This window comes from Acipenser ruthenus, chromosome 14, assembly GCF_902713425.1.
Source record: "Acipenser ruthenus chromosome 14, fAciRut3.2 maternal haplotype, whole genome shotgun sequence".
Lineage (NCBI taxonomy): Eukaryota > Metazoa > Chordata > Actinopteri > Acipenseriformes > Acipenseridae > Acipenser > Acipenser ruthenus.
In genome coordinates this window covers 10662768-10679518 of record NC_081202.1, presented here as the reverse complement: position 1 = coordinate 10679518, position 16751 = coordinate 10662768, and the positions used below count along the sequence as shown (strand labels likewise).

Genomic DNA, 16751 nt, shown 5'->3' with positions numbered 1-16751 from the left:
TCCGTGAGTTACAGGAAAATAATTTCATCTCTGGTTTCTGTGACGTCATAAATTACGAGACCAAAGGTCAAGTAATTTATAAACTGTCACAGAAACCCGAGATGGAATTGTTTTCCTGTAACTCACTGAAAAGGCCCATCTATTATTTTTTATAATACATGGATACCCTTGTGATACTACTATTAAAGAAGACGAGGTTCAGGTTTTTTTTTTATTTTTAATGTAGTGTTTCAGTGCTGCACAGACGTTGTATGTCATTTTCCATTTCTCCATTTTCTCTGAGATACGAATGTACCAGCTTTACATCTTTTTTTTTTTTTTTTTTTTTTTACGTATTCTCATTTTGTTAATGGAATTATCACTTTTTGATGTCACTACTGTGGTATTATGCCACTTTTTTTTAGAATGGCTCAGGATGTAAATACAGCCTTCATCCATATATATATATATATGTATACTGTCCTCCAACAACTATTGGGACAGATAAATAAATGGAGAACAATTGAGAGTGGGAAATGTGTTGCCTGTTTAACCCACTTGAACCAGTTGCTTACTAAATCTCTATGAATAGATAATCATCTACAGATCTGTGTAAAAAAAGAAAGAAAAAAGTGGTAACTCAAATACTATTCACTTGCTATCAATTCAGAATGATCCTAAAGAAATATTTTGAAATGGTGAATGCCAAGACTTTTGCAACATTCAAGTGCTATCAGTCTTTGCTGTCACCATTGATAAAACACTTTTTTTTTTTTTTTTTTTTAGGAATGAAACAATTGTGCCAGCCAGCCTTTCTGCACTGGTAGTAAATGGACAGTATATGGACTAGCACTGCAGTTAGGACAACTTATAGAAGCTACACAGCTTTATACTGTATATATTTGAAGAGTAGATTCGATTCAGGGACACTAAGATATGTAGTAAGCAAGGGATCTGATTGGGGTATAATGGACTACAAGTGACCCACCCAATCATTCTCCATGTGTTCATGTTGCCCAATACTTGGTGTGCGTGTGTGTTTACGTTTCTATAAAAAAGTGCTGTTTCTGTTATAAAATGTATCTTGCTCCATTTGTGCTGTGCTGCCTGTTTGCAGAGTTATCGTGTCAGATTAACCTAATAACCTCCGTAAATGCAATAATGCTTGCTCATCTGATTTGAGTGACGTGGTCGATGACAGTTGATAAAATTTCAGTCCATTACCAGGCATTTCATAAAGTCAGATATTTTGGTTCTCCTGCTCCTGTGAGCTATTGAGAAACTGAGAAATACATTGATTCTGACACAGCTAGTTGGGCTCAGACATATAATTTGCTGTCTGGACTATTCAGAGAATTTTGATGCGGCAGTTCTATGTGCAGCAGTTACCCCCTGAAAGAACCCGAACATGATTGACACTTCAGATACTGTGCTCATAGCTGGAACATGAACAGGCTGTACAGACATCTATGACAATGGGCTTGAGATGAGAAGCATCTGAAAGCACAGGTCTCACAAAAGCATGCTTCAGTGCCTCTTTTGAATCATTTTTGTGTACCACAATTTCACCATAACTACTTTTTGACATGGGTTACTGGATTTCTCTACAGTAGAAACCATACGTACTCGCTATGCGGGTGTCGTTGAAATGATAAAAATGTTGCGTTTAGTGTTCAAAATACAATATATTGATACTTGAACAATTTGTTCAAGTAAAGTCTGACAATAGGATTTCACTGTTAAACTGCAGTGCAGAGTTACTTGTGAGTTTTCTAGGTGAATTGTAGGATAAGAGGGACAATACATGCAAGTCTGTTGTGAGCAGGAAGGTTTTACAATGAATAAATCATTGCAATGTAGTCCTATACAGTATATGAAATATTAACTAAACTACACAATAGCTGTAATGAACTCAGCTTGGGTCTTGGCATTGTTATTTTACCCAGACAGAATTAGCACTGCCATGTCAGTGTTCCACCACAAAAAACACAACTTCAAGTCCTAGACTCTATTGAGAGTCCATTGGTTTTATTAAGCAAAGCTTATGAAAGACTTGCTTTTTTTTAATTAAATGTTTATTTTGCATTGAAACATGTTGTCTGTTACAGTAGTGAATCCCACTCCAAGCAGCTGGAGTCTGGATAGTGGTAAAGAAGCAAACACACAATTTTCAGAAACTGTTGGAAAGTTGGTATGTCCACCTGTACCACCCAGAACTCCACAACCAGGTAAACATGCAGATTAATACTAATAATAATTAAAATACCAAAACAAACACAAACATATTTATTCATTACAACAAAGGTTAAAAGGCACTGCCACGTGAGTCTTGCGATTCACTGGTTGGAATCTTGGTCATGCTCAGTTGCTGATCTTTGCAGAGGAACACTGCTTTGACTTTGTGCTCCCACAATATAGGAAGAAACCATTTCATATAAACATCCAATAGTATGCTTTGCAATCCAATCCATAAAGTCTCAATTCAGGTTACGCTTTTTTTTTTTGTATTAGTATTTCAAGTGGAATTTAGGATTCAGCAGTACTCTAGTTTGCACAGTGAAGGAACCATGTAAGAAAACAATGGTTTATTTTAGAGGCTTTGTGATAGAAAGCAATGTCTGGATGATACTCTGTCAAAAAGAAAATACTGGTGAAGTTCCATTTTTTTTCAATCATTTTTTTGTTTACAATCATTAAGCGTCTGTTGTTTTTAAAGATTTAATTTACAAGCAAACAATATAATCATTCTTCATTGAAACAGGCTCTCCTGCAAAAAACATGCAGCCTCTGTCTCCAGTACCTACCCTCAGATCTCCACAAAAGGTTTGTCACTGATCTTTCAAACTTGTGTCCTGTTCTGTTACTACAGTTTATTCATTCACTTGCAGGAGGACGATACAGTACTAGGGAACTGAACAGTTTGTCCTGTCATGGTCAGAAAAAGAATAATACAGACATTAGCTGTCCATAAACCCTTCACTCCCACGGGATCTATGCATCCCTAGCTACGGTATAGACCCTCTACCATGCCTTGGATTATACTAGCAGAACTAATTGCTTGTTTCATACCAGGGGATACATTATGAAGCAATATATATATATATATATATATATATATATATATATATATATATATATATATAAAAATATATTGTATTTTAAAAACCCTTTTAAGATTACCGGACATTTTTACTGTTTTTAACTATATACATAGTTTCAGAAATAAACACACAGTAACTTTTTTTTCTGCTGTGAAGAAATACTTCCATTAAACAGAAGAGGGCACACTTGTACAGAGTAATGTGTGTTTTTTTTTTTTTTTTTTTTTTAAATAAATAAAAATAAAAAAAAACACTTTACAAAGGCTGTTCGATAGGTACTATTCTTTTTTATATATATATATATATATATATATATATATATATATATATATATATATATATATATATATATATATATATATATAATATACCAAAATAACACGTGTAGTATTACCAGTATTGGTTATATTAGATTTACTTATTTGGATCTGTGTTTACGTCAAGTATAGTTGTGGAATCTAATTTGAATACAACATAGCCTATTTCACAGATCCTAAATTACTACAGTATTCTGTATGTATGTTGTATTTGAAATTGTAATCAGCAACAGTATTCAGAACCCACCTACCATTCTCACCACCCACCAGTCTTTTTTTTACCAAAAAAATAGTAGTTTGAATTACATTTCCATACAACAAAAATATGTCTACAATAAATAAATAAATAAATAAATAAATAAATAAATAAATAAATAAATATTACACACTTCATATGTCAATGCATTGCTGTCATGAATCCGAATAAACTCACAGTACCTTAAAATGTATGCTGGTAAATGGAATGCTTACATTTATGTATGTACATATCAGGATTTTACACACTAGTTTGTTTGTTTTTTAAGCAGAGCTCTGTGCAGTCATTTACTCCATCACCTACCGAGTACCAGTCCTCTGGGTTGGTATCCAACTCTCCGGTTCTGTCAGGAAGTTACAGCAGTGGGATCTCGTCGCTGAGCCGGTGTAGTGTATCAGAAACATCTGGCACTGAAGCTCAACCGAGTGATCAGATGCTAACAACGTCAGCCTCCAGTGGTTCTGATGAACTGACAAGAAGGGAGAATAAAACCCCTCCACCTTACAGTGTCTATGAACGTTCAAACTCAAGGCGACCAGTGCCACTACCTCACAGTCTCTCTGTTCCTGTCAGCTCAGATCCACCAGCTCTCCCGCCAAAACCGCACCAGCTCCGACCCAACAAACTGGAACATGAAGGCAAAAGAAGTGAACAAGTCTCGAGGCCTAGGCCTCTGCCTAGAAAAGTATCTCAGCTGTAGCAGCTGATTTATTTTTTGCACTGTCACACTTTCCTTTTTTATTAATGTTTTAGGAAGATCATAAAATTTAAATTGTCTAGATTTTTGCTAAAATGTAAATGGTCAACATTTACACACAACTACAGTATCTTTGGTATAGCAGGCTATGTTTAAATGAACCCTTTGGAATTAAAACATGGTACTGTGATTTGAAGACCTACAGAACTTTAAAAGATGTCTAATTGGTTTTGATAGGTGTCAAATTCTAATTTATTGTGTTTAAGGATTTAGCACAGATTTTTTTTTTTTTTGCCTTAAATATTTAACAAAAACATTAACAATGCTGTGACAGTAAGATGAATTGCTACAAGGCATGCAAATTATTGGACACAGTTTATTAGACAGCTAAAGGTGCTAGATGTTTCTTATATTTCTTTAGGCATAGTATAGTTTCAAACAATTCACCTGCCTGAAAACTAGTTTTAAATTAGCGTTGTGGGCTATTCTAAGTATTGTGCCAAAGGAACATTTTATGTTTACTGGAACAATAGAGTAGTAACTGGAAGTGATCAGCCGAAGGATGATTAACTTTTACCGTGCGCAGTTAAATGTGCTTTCCCATTAAGTGTATGTAAAAACAACCTTAAGCATTGTCTTTCTGATTGCATGAGCCTTTATACAGCAATAGAAGTTATGTAGTCCTGGGTTGAAGTAATTTTAGACAACGCACAAATGGGTTTTACAGTTAACCACAAGCAGTATTTTTAACAGGTTTTCAACTAAACACAACATGAAACAGTGACTTTAAAAGTATGTTAGGACACTGATGAAATAACAAATGTACTGTACTGTAAGATTTCATAAATTCCTATTTTAAAACTTCACAATTGTTACCATCTGCCAACACCCATTACAGAAAAGGGCTTTCCCCCCCTTTAAGAATCAAACTTGATGCATTCTATTTGCAGTGCTTTTGTCAATTTTAAGTAAAGCAGTGTTTAGCTACTTGTTTGTACAAAATTGTGTGAGCTACTGTTTAATTGTTCCGGGGGAACATTGTTGACAAAATGTACTGTAAAATTAATTTTCAGATTTACAGTATTAGGGTGAATTACACCCATGCTTTGGACGCGATTCATTGTGAGAATTTTTTTTTTTTAATATTTCAATGGACCGTGTATATTGATTGATTGATTGCTTAATTTAAACAAAGTGACCAGTTTTTTTTTTTTAATACTAAATATAACATTCTTAATAGGTTTTAATTTTTGTATGGTTTAGTTATTTTTGTGTGATTGCAATTAAATAGTTACCAGAATCAGTACATGTGAAAAAAACCGGTCAAATTACAAAGATGAGATTGTTGTAAGTATGCCAAATATGTATTACAATTCTTGTACATAATGTGTTTTTAACAAATGTAGCCATATTGAATTTACAGCTTTGAATGTTGCAAGAACAAATTATAACTATAAATGTTAAATACGTATATGTTTTAGTGAGGAAAAAACAATAGACTTTAACTGCACCTAATGTGTTTACTTGTTTAAGTAACTACTACAAAAAATGGTTTAATTTTTCTTTTGACAAGCAAATGTTTTGCATTAAATAACATTTCATATTCTTTGCTTAAATTAAAAGTACTTTGTATTTTATTAGAAATGGGTCACAATATTCATACTGTAGAAAATCTGCTGTTTGTTGTACAAATAGTGTTAAGTATAGCCATGTTTATATTTGGTGACTGCACACTGTAGGAAAGATATTATATGTGATTTCTTTTTATGTTTTATGGATGCACAAATTGTCTATGAAAGAATGTTCAATTGGAAATAAAATATGATTTTATAAAACAAAACAACAATAAAATTAACCCCTATAATGCAGAACTGTGTTGTGAGGATGTTGGTCTTACACTCCTTTTTATTTGTTTTGTTCTATCTTTTTTAAATAAATTTAGAGTGCTCAATGAATTTAGCCCAATTTAGAATGTCCATTTATGTTCCCTCACCGCAGCAACTCCCAACAACCGCTCGGGAGAACTAAATTTCAGTGAGTAACCTTTATTCCCACTGCAAAAGCCAACTGCCTCTATACAGAAGCGCTACCGGCCCCTGGAGGACAAAAGCCAGCCCTGCAGGTATCTGCTTGACCTAGCCAGTAGAGTCTGTGTAGTGTGAAGTCTCCCTAGCCCCCACAGGAGCGCCAAAGCCAATTTATATATAAAATGCAGTTATGTTTTCACTTTACATTATGTATTGTGTATGAATTTGATTAAGGGAATATTTTAAATTCTACTTCTCAGTGTGTGTCCTTTTCAGAGAGTTTTGAAAAACACAAAATGGTGTACAGTATGTCATTTTCTAGAGACCTACTGTATATTAACTAAATACTACAAATGTATCTACATTTGCAAAAGTTTGATAAGAGAAAAAATTAAAGCTAGCTAGTGCTGGAAAACTACAGGACCCAGGATGATATAGTTCACCTGTGCAATAAATGAGAAATGCAGTTATCTCCCAGCGAACTAGAAATCCTTATCTGTTATAAAAGTTACAGTTTTTTTCTACAAAGAGCAACTGTTGTCAAGTAAGTGCAGAGATACTGGGCGGGCAGGCTAGATTAAAACAACATTCTCTACCACACTTTGACAGCAAATGATACCTGTTTTCAAAATACACCAAAAGGAGCAGACAAAACCTTTAAAGGCATACAGCTATATGTTACTTTGGAGCACTGTTTTGATAGATTTTTATAGCACAACACTGATGTGATCTTGCAATAAACTTCAGCCTTTCTTCACACTACAGAAAATGAGTTGGTGTAAACAGTATTGTTTGTGTGTATTTTAAGGCCACTTTTACAGTGTCCTTGGGCAATGGGTGAATTGAATATTTAACCTATCCAATTGTCACCTATACATTTTTAATCTGGGCCATTGATACCCAAGCCCTCTTGGATTACATGTATTTATAGCAAAATGTATACCGTCAATGTCAGTCAAATTTTATTTGTTGTCACAGTAATTATGTAACACTTTCACAAAATGTCCATGTTATTACCAAAGAAGCTTTAAGAAAGAACTAGTGTCATAAAGATTTGCCCATGCAGCATTGAGACAGACCCAGAACGAGGTCTGTGGGTATATAATAAACCCGATGGAATGAAATGGATGAACAAGACAGGCGCAATGCATAAGTATGCCTTAGAGGTCTAGATAAAACACCTGGAATTAAAGACCTGCCATTCAATGCATGTTTTGCTCACTAATCCCATTGTATAGGTGTAATCCACCAGCGCACATACACACTGAAAACACATGCACTGAGTGGTCTATACCTCTAAGTATGTTGACTGACCTTTAAGCAAAAGGGCATGCTCATTTGGTACCTGGACAGGGTGGGGGCTCATTGTATATTATTGGACTCATGTCCTTTACACTCTGTTCTGGCTCTGTAAATTTCACGTGGGGAGTGAGCAAATCTCTGAAGCTTACTATGGTCCTGTGTAGTTGGGACCCAATTCTCTGTATTGGTTTAGAGTTTGAATTTAGACTTTTTCTTTAATAAGAACTTTCCCAGTATTTTAAATATATTAAAGTTTTAAGGTTGACCCATTAACTTTGCATCTGAGCTTGGTTTCCAGCCTACAACTTGAAGTAACCTACTGTTGTAAATCATTGCTAATGTTTGGATGGCAAAGGGTGAGAGTTTTGATTAAGATAAAAACTGATCATTAATGGCAGCAGTGGGCTTGGTCTAATGAAAACAAAATACATGTTTGCGTGTGAACATCTCAGGAAGTCCTCTGTAAAATTACCCACCCGCTAACAGAATTAATTTGTGTAGAAGTTAAATATCCTTTTGATCTGCTGTAGCCACAGTGTAAATAATACTTCTTGTAGCATGTCTGTTTCTCCACTTGGCATGAATCGGAGCATTGAAAAGCCTAGCTGTCAAAACCATGTCAGTACAGTACTGTTTATACAATACTCTGACTAGAATTGCCAGGGTGCTGATGGACATTAAAAGACCATTCTTTGTAAAGATACATGATTCATGCTTTGTTAAAAAACAAAGGGGAATAAATAGAATTAGCAATGTAACATTAATAAAGGAAAAGTATTGAAAAATACAATGTTGTCTGTACCTGCTGTGTACTACTCCTGTAGAGATCACTTCTTGTTGTGGTGATTATCTAGAATCATTACTATCTATGAGAGCCTTGAACATGACAGGTTTCTGCTGGAATGGTGCAAACAATCTTCAATTTAATAAACCTGCAGTTAAAAGAAAATGTCAATGTTGTTTGGCAAAAAACACAAACTGACTTCTAATTAGGTGCCTCATTAATTAAATAAAAGGTTATTAATTATGAGGTATTTTGGCTTGCTTGGCATTTTAATTAGAAGATAATAACTCGGATAATCACAGAAAAGGATGATGTACCATAACAAACTTTTTTTAAGGTTACCTCTACTATTGGACTGGGAATAGCCTTCACTCATAAAGAATATACCCAACTGACCTTAAACTAAAAAAAAAAAAATAAGTCTGGTATGAAACATTAATCAGAAGCTACTCTTTTCAAGTGACATTCTTTTCAACAGCATTCTGTACATTTAATCCCCAGAATACAAACTTTTGATTCATATACACGCCAGATTCTCTTTTTTTTCATCTTAACCATAAAAGAAAACTGCCAACTTGGATTCCTTGCAAATACAATTCAATATTTTTTTTCTAATCTGCCTGTTACGGCCTTGCATCCCAAACATGAATGAGTTTCATTTGTAATTCCAAGCCAGATTGAAACAGCTGAACCCCATAATCACACAGCAATGTTTGACCTGTTTTACCCATTAACTTACAAATGTATTTTACCATACTTCATTAAATGATTTCATGATCTACCATTTTTATATATATATATATATATATATATATATCACTTTGGGATTTGCTCACTTCTAACTTGAGCTAGATATTTTATTCTGACTTGGTTATAGTGCTTTATAGCCCCATACACTGAATGTAAACTAGTTAATATGCTGCTTGCTTTTTGAATATGTAACATATAAAACAGCCACTACAAATAAATTACCAAATCATTAAATACATTTGTAAACACCATTTGATGTTTACTACTTTCCATATGGATATTTACAATCTGCTTGCTGTTTATAATAAAACAATGGCTGGTTGAAGTTGTTGCTTTCACATTCATTTCAGAATTATGTGTTGAATTAAATTTTCCCAGTGGTAAATATTCAACAAATCGTGTAAAGTCTACAATATGCATACCTCTGTGCTTCAGATGAAGTATATGACACAAACGGAAGGCAGCTGTGTGAAATATTATAGCGCAGTTTTTTTTTTTAGTACTACTGAACAGACAGAACAGATATGATCCACTTATGGGCTAGAATAAGTAGTGTGTTTTATTTATTTAAAAAAATGAGTTAATACAATAGTAGGTTAAAGAAATGTATAGCTTTGCTGGCCTTACTTTTCGGTCGTGTGTAACCATTCACCTATTGAAGTGTCTTCAGGGTCATTCGGTAGGTGAGGGCAGCTACTGGTTGGATTATTGTAGTTGCAGGAAATACAGTCAAAAGTATTGGCACCCTGCACTTATTGTACCAGAATTCAAGGTAACAGATTAAGGACGCATTTAGTAAACTTAAACTACGTTTTTTTAATAAAACAAAAAGCACACAATGTCTAGTCATTTAACAAATATTCAATAGTATCATTGTACTTTGTAGAATGTTTTGATACATGGCAACTTTCATTCGATCTTCAATCACATAAATGTCTCTAGTCTCTGAACTGCTAAAACACGCCCATATCATGTTCAAAACACTTCCATGTGTAAATGCAGGTACAAGTTTTTCTTCATTTTACTGTAGGCTTTCCCTTTTTTTCTATACTTTGGTCCATTTTGGGGGTAAAGTTCTATTTTAGTCTTGTACCAGAGAATTTGTTGAAAGATGTTTCAGATTCCTGTTCATATTTCCTGGCACATTCATATATGCTTATGGAGCTGTCAGGGCTTGTTTTCAAAAGATATCGACACGGACACTGTATACAAACCATTGGAATACCTTGTGTGTGTGTGTGTGTGTGTGTGTGTATATATATATATATATATATATATATATACACACACACACACCCTGGTATGTAGAGCGAGAGAGAGTAAATACATGCATGCCTGTCTCCAGTCAGCTGAATGCGGTGAACTCATTGGTTGCTGATTTTGAGACTTGCGAGTGGATATAACACACTACCCGATGCCAGGGAATCGCATGGCAAAGCATAACACACTGCCTAATGCGACTGAAAAATCACGTCGCTATTGATTGCATTGGGCAGTGAGCTGGGCTTTTATAAGTGTAGGGTGTCTGTGACTGTAAGGTTTTGAAGGAGTGGGGGACCAAGGAAGTGAAATTGAAAGTCAGGCTTATACAATGAAAATATGTGTGTTTTGTATAAAAATGTCTTTCAAATGTGTTTTTTTTTTTTGTTTTATTATTTGTGCAGTTCCTTTGAAAGCTTCATACGCAATAAAACCTAGTAAACAGTTGGAAGTCTAGTCAAATGTGCCATTACTATATTCTGCTTGAACAACTAGGCTAATCCAGTAACACCACAGAAACACAAATCTTAGCCATCCATCAATGAAAATGTATTAATAGAAAAAAAGGGGGGGTGGGCACCAGTGAGCAGCAGATTAATTGGAACACTGAAATTTAAAACGATTTGCCACAATAATGATGAAAAACAAACAGACATCTGGAGTGTTAGCATGGACAAAATAGTGTTTACTTCTAATGAGATTTGCTCAATAACATCTGTCAGTCTGGTTCCAAAGTGCCTTATTTTGCCACTATAGAATGAATTTGAATGGTTATTACATCCCAGTATGTGGAGCGGGTCTTAGAAGTGTAGAAAATGGTTACACAGCCTTGAAAATGTCTGTGAGAGTATTCAATTGACATTCATCTCAGGCATATGTTTAACAGAAAAGCCCCCTAAGGACTGCCTAGGGCCAATTTAAAAGTCCCCATTACTTGCTTAAGAAATGCCTGGGTTGAAGTGATACATTGCACTGCTACTTAGAAAGGTGAATTTAAAATGATGGAGGATGTACAGTACAGCGTCAGGTATTTTTTTATGATTTTGTTTTATTAACCTAGCCTTAGCCTCATCATGATTTACTGGGAAACAGAAAATGACAGGTAATTGTTGTCTAGTTAACACTCAACATGATCACAGGTATCTAGCATTAAGTTACAAAATCTTATTTTCACTTGCTACAAGTTTCTTCCACATAGGTAATACTTGACCCAACATCATGTTTTTCAGTACAGTGTGTGTAGTGTGAGTTAAAAACTCTGGTGGGATTATATTGTCTACCAAATCCCAGTACGACAAAACTTTTATGAAACTTTGCTAGCCATACTAGACAAAACATACTCGTAAGCATTATCATTTTACAATTTGAAAGGGTTAAATAGTTATATTCAATAATGTTTCAATCCAATCCATTTCTCAGTATTTCAGTTCTAGATTGCATTTAGTGCAGTATGGTTGCTCAAGAGGAATTCCGCTGTAGAATTGTCTAGGTCAGTGTCAGGCAAATTAGAGATTACATGCCCTCAGCAAATAATGCTAATAAACACCTTAGTGCAGGCTGATTGGCCTTAGTTATATCCAGGGTCACAATGCTATGCTCTGTGCGTATGGATTAAGCAGAAACTGCCAAAAATGCAGGAACTATTTAGGTCATTAGGCCATACATAATGACTGCATTGGGCTAGTTAGGTGCCAAATGAACCTAATACTGTATAAAGCCCAATAATGACAGCATGTGTGAGATGTGTGTGTGTGTGTGTATATATATATATATATATATATATATATATATATATATATATATATATATATATATATATATAAAAGGAAGTCAATCATTTAGAAAGGGGGAGGAGCTTTGTTGCATTAACTCATCGACCCGGAAGGGAAATGATGTGGCAGCTGTGGATTGGAGGAGCAGCTGCAATCATTTACCAAGGGGTCATGTGTGATGGTATAAGTAGGGGACAAGGTGACATAATCTGTTCTTCCGTTTTGGTTAGAGAACAACCTGGAAGGACCTGTGTTTTGTGTGGAGAAAATCGTGAGTGTTTTGTTTGTTTATTGTTGTGTCGGAATAATACTGTTTGCGATTATTTAGTCGGCTAAACACGATCCAGGAGCTGTCGCTAAAGGCCAGCACAAACCTGGACAACACTGCACTTTGTTTGCACTGAAGTACTGTATTTTCACCACGAGCACTAGAGCATGCACTGTGGACTGGTGTTTGTGTTTGTGTATGTGTTGCATGTGGGTGAATTAAAACAGGACTGTTAATATTTCGGAGCCAACCCCCGGACTACACATAAGCAATACATGCTGCTGTATTGCTTCATTAACATTGTTATTGTTTACTGCTGTTAGCCATCAGGCATTTGGATTACAAAATACAACCATTAAACAACATTGCACCTGGATTATAATTGTCTGTCTGTTTATTGATCACCAGCACCTGCACACTGTTAACCTCTTTGCCACAAGTACCCAGTCCTTTAAGTTGGCCTTTCCTCTGCTGGTCTGTTCTAAGTTGTTCGATTGAACCAGTTCAACCACCCAGACCCTGAAGTACTTAATTATATAATTTTACCTGTTAAACCTAGAGTGGATTGGCCCTCTAGGACTGAGATTGGACACCCCTGCCTTAAGATATTTTCCTTAGCAGAATTAGTATGGGGATTGCAACGTTTTTTATTAATAGAACTCAACAATCTCTGAAAGACATTAAAAACAATGTCCTTTACAAATTTAAAGAATGTCATAGCATAGGACTTTACAGACGTCTTTGCTGGCACAGCTTTCCCCTTTGTAATTCCTTGTTCTTTTTCTTGTAATGTTTATGTTGTGCTATTACTTGCCAAACTGTGCATTAGCGTGTTCTTACATATTGTAACCCGTACCTCAATATGACAAACAGCCCACCATAAATTTGGATAATGGGCTCACGGATACATAGCTAGTCCTAATTAGTGTCTGGAAGCCACAGCATGAAACTAATTAAACTTATTTATGGTTTCTGTTGTGTTAAAGGACAGTCATAGACTTTGCACGTACTTGGATTATTCGGATGAGCCACTGAAATACTAAATAACGGACCACGGAATCAATTTAATTTGAACAGATAGGCATGTGCCTTCAGTTTTTCTTAAGACATTTGCTTTTAGATGCTGTTATTATGAGTGAAAATAGTAAAGGCTCTATCTATTTCACTTTTTTTACTTGTATTTTGATGTGTCAACAAAAAAAAGGGGCTATACAAATGAATGTTTGTTCCTGTGTTAAATTGTGTTTAAAAAAGGTTCAGAATTTCAGTCTGACATCAAATTTTTAATTATCCCTCTCAACAAAGAAACACAACTTACATTTCATATTCATAGTAAGTATCTCAGTGTTGAGGTATACTGCAATTCTGTTGGGAGTTGACTTACAGGTCCATACAGTACTGTATTTGTAATAATGCCTTTTGTATAGAAAATATTTAATTTTATAAACATATTCTCCATATTATGAGTTAGTAGAGTACTCTAAAGAACCAATGGACTAACCCAATAGTGTTTTATGAACCTCTAGGGGCAGACGACTGGCACATTCTGTTCATTGCAGTGCAAACATCTTTCAAACCCACCAAGGGACGATCTGGAGACTTGGTTCATTGCTTTGGTACTATTTTGCAGTTCTTTAATACTCAGTGCTTTGTATTAATCACAGGATCATCCACAATTAGGAGAATATTTGAAGTGCTTACCAACTGTTTTTCCTAGGCTTTTCTCTGATTAACATCTTTTGATTTATTTGCTTGTATTTCATGCAATTCTCAATATGCAGAAGTATGACTCCACTATAGACCTGGATTGCACACTTACACTCTTCAAGGTCCAGAGGCCTCCTGGTCTTTTGTGCCTTCTGTACCCTAAATATACAGTATAGGGTCTGGGTGGGTATTTTGTTCAAACCTTGAGAAATTATTATTAGTCATTTAGCAGATGCTTTTATCCAGAGTGACTTACGGAGACTAGGGGGTGAACTATGCATCACAACTGCTGCTGCAGTCACTTACAATAGGACCTCAGTTTTACGTCTCATCCAAAGGACAGCGCACAAGGAGGTTAAGAGAGTCAGTGGCTGGGATTGAACTGGGAATATCCTGGTCACAAGCCCCTTTCTTTAACCACTGGACCACCATACATACTGGTATATCTTCAGCTGAAGAAGGGCTTTTGTCTGAAATGTCCTGAAATTAATATTTTTTTTAATCATTTAAACCTTTTGGGTACAGTACATCAAAAAAACTAAAACTAAAAACCTTTTCATTAATTTTACATATATAAATATATCAGTGTAATTGTTTTTTTGTGTGTTTTGTTTAAGGCACAGATAGTGTGTGGTTGAGGTCAATTTACTTTTTATTGTGGATTACAGATTTGCCTAGTGTAGCTCTGTGGGTTTGAACAGACCCACAGACTGTTTCTCCACAGGAGTTGCAGACACTGTCAAGGGAGTAATCAATAGTCGTAGTCTTGCATGAAGCATAATTCTGTTGATATTGTAAGGGCACCTTTATGACAACTGAAACCTCAAGAAATACTGTACTTACACATTACAGTTATAATGAGAATGAAAGCATGCTTTTTGTTTAAGTCTGCAGTGAGGTAAACTTTTGGGTAACTGGTGCAAGCTAGCAGTATTTTAGTTAAATACAGTTCTGTTTTCATAACCCATCTCTAGAGCAAATGTGGGTCAGATTCCTTTGTAAAGGCGATTATAGGGCCGTCCATTCCACATCTTGTAGATTTTAGGACCAACAATACGACTATGAGGAAGGAGGAAAACTATTTGGGCAATTGTTTATAAAAAGTAAGACACGTCAGTAAATCTGATTACAACAAATTATGTACAATTCCAGCATCAAAATGTAAATCATCCTTTTGCAAGACATAATTATGTTTACACTAAAATTGTAAAAGAAACTAAACCCAAAATAAACTGAACACCAATTAAAGACACAGCAAGCTAATTGTATCAAGATTTAAATAGTTGCACTGACGTTAACCACATGCTCATGTGCCTTTACAGTTATTGTTGAAAATGTATTTCCTTGGCAGCAAGTATTAGGAATGGAGTCTCACTCTCACTGTTAATATGTGAATTCAAAGCGTAAGGAATACATTATGAGAAATATAAATAAAAATGTTTTGAAAGGCTTGGTTCCCTTTCAATCTCGAAATGCCAATCATTATGAGTTGGGAAATGACCCTTGTGTCGCATGACCTGAGCACATATTTAAAAAGCTGCTCTTGTGCAGCAGGTTCTTCTATCCAGGCATTGCCCAGTTCCATCTGTCTTAATCTCTGACCCACATAGTGTGAACCATTTTAAACAGCGCCCTGCTAAGAGCCAGCTGCTTTTGTTCTTTCACACTCATCCCTACCAACTGCCTTCACTAAAATATTTACAACAGAGGGTATTATATCAAGAACACTTTTTCAGCCAGAGTATGCATTAGCCTTGCATTTTAGCAACCTCAACAGGCTATTTTAAAGTGCAACATAATCACTGTAATGTAAATTCATATCTGGTTTATTTTGTGCTGAAGAGGTTCCGTACATACGAAACTTATCTATTTAATATAAAAGATGCAATTCAGACAAACTGTATTACACAGCTGTATCTTGAAGCAATGGTGGCTGATGGGAAAACTTCCTCCCAAAAGTAATTTAAAAACCAAACAGAAACAGTAATTTGAATTATAATTAGAAACATGTATTGTCATTTTGCTTACCTTCTGAGTTGATCTAAAGATTTATAAAAAAAATAATAATAATAAAATAAACTTTCCCGCTGCTCCCAGTGTCATCTGTGTGACTGACAGTGGTGACTGAGATAACACAAAGATAATCCCCCTCTCTTCCTTTCTTTGGTGGATAAGTAATATTTTTCAGTAAAAAAAAAAAAAACAGTTTTACACACGCACACTAACCTGCCCCAGAAGTTGAAGTTTAACTTCACAACTGACATGGTCTCTCGACTTGCTGTGACGCTTTATAGCCTGATTTCAGATTTTTTAAATCAATAAAGCCATACTTTGACCATGTGAGCGCAAGGTTACTGAAGAGGGTTACTACAAGGCTAGCAATAAATAAGGTTATTTGCTCCACCTCCGGTCAGCCAATCCACTCTGTCATACCAACCACTATGAAATGTTCTTATATTAGCAATTTCAGTTTTTGGTTGTGGCCTCCCTTCAGATTTGGACTTGTTTTTTAGTATAATCTAGCATGGCAA

General features: G+C 35.2%; 1 protein-coding gene across 12 annotated transcripts in view; it reads left to right on the top strand.

The window, feature by feature from the left end:
• LOC131697410 (dedicator of cytokinesis protein 4-like) overlaps positions 1-6221 on the top strand; it is a 99873-nt gene extending 93652 nt beyond the window's left edge. For 3 of the 12 annotated variants that reach the window (XM_058985790.1, XM_058985789.1, XM_058985785.1), the window contains 3 exons: positions 2088-2207; positions 2741-2802; positions 3922-6221. In XM_058985790.1, coding sequence (XP_058841773.1) covers positions 2088-2207; positions 2741-2802; positions 3922-4353 — 614 coding nt within the window. In that variant the 3' untranslated portion in view covers positions 4354-6221. The remainder of the gene's footprint in view (positions 1-2087; positions 2208-2740; positions 2803-3921) is intronic. The other 9 variants (XM_058985786.1, XM_058985793.1, XM_058985791.1 and 6 more) reach the window with 5 other exon arrangements.
• Positions 6222-16751: the final 10530 nt, after the last annotated feature.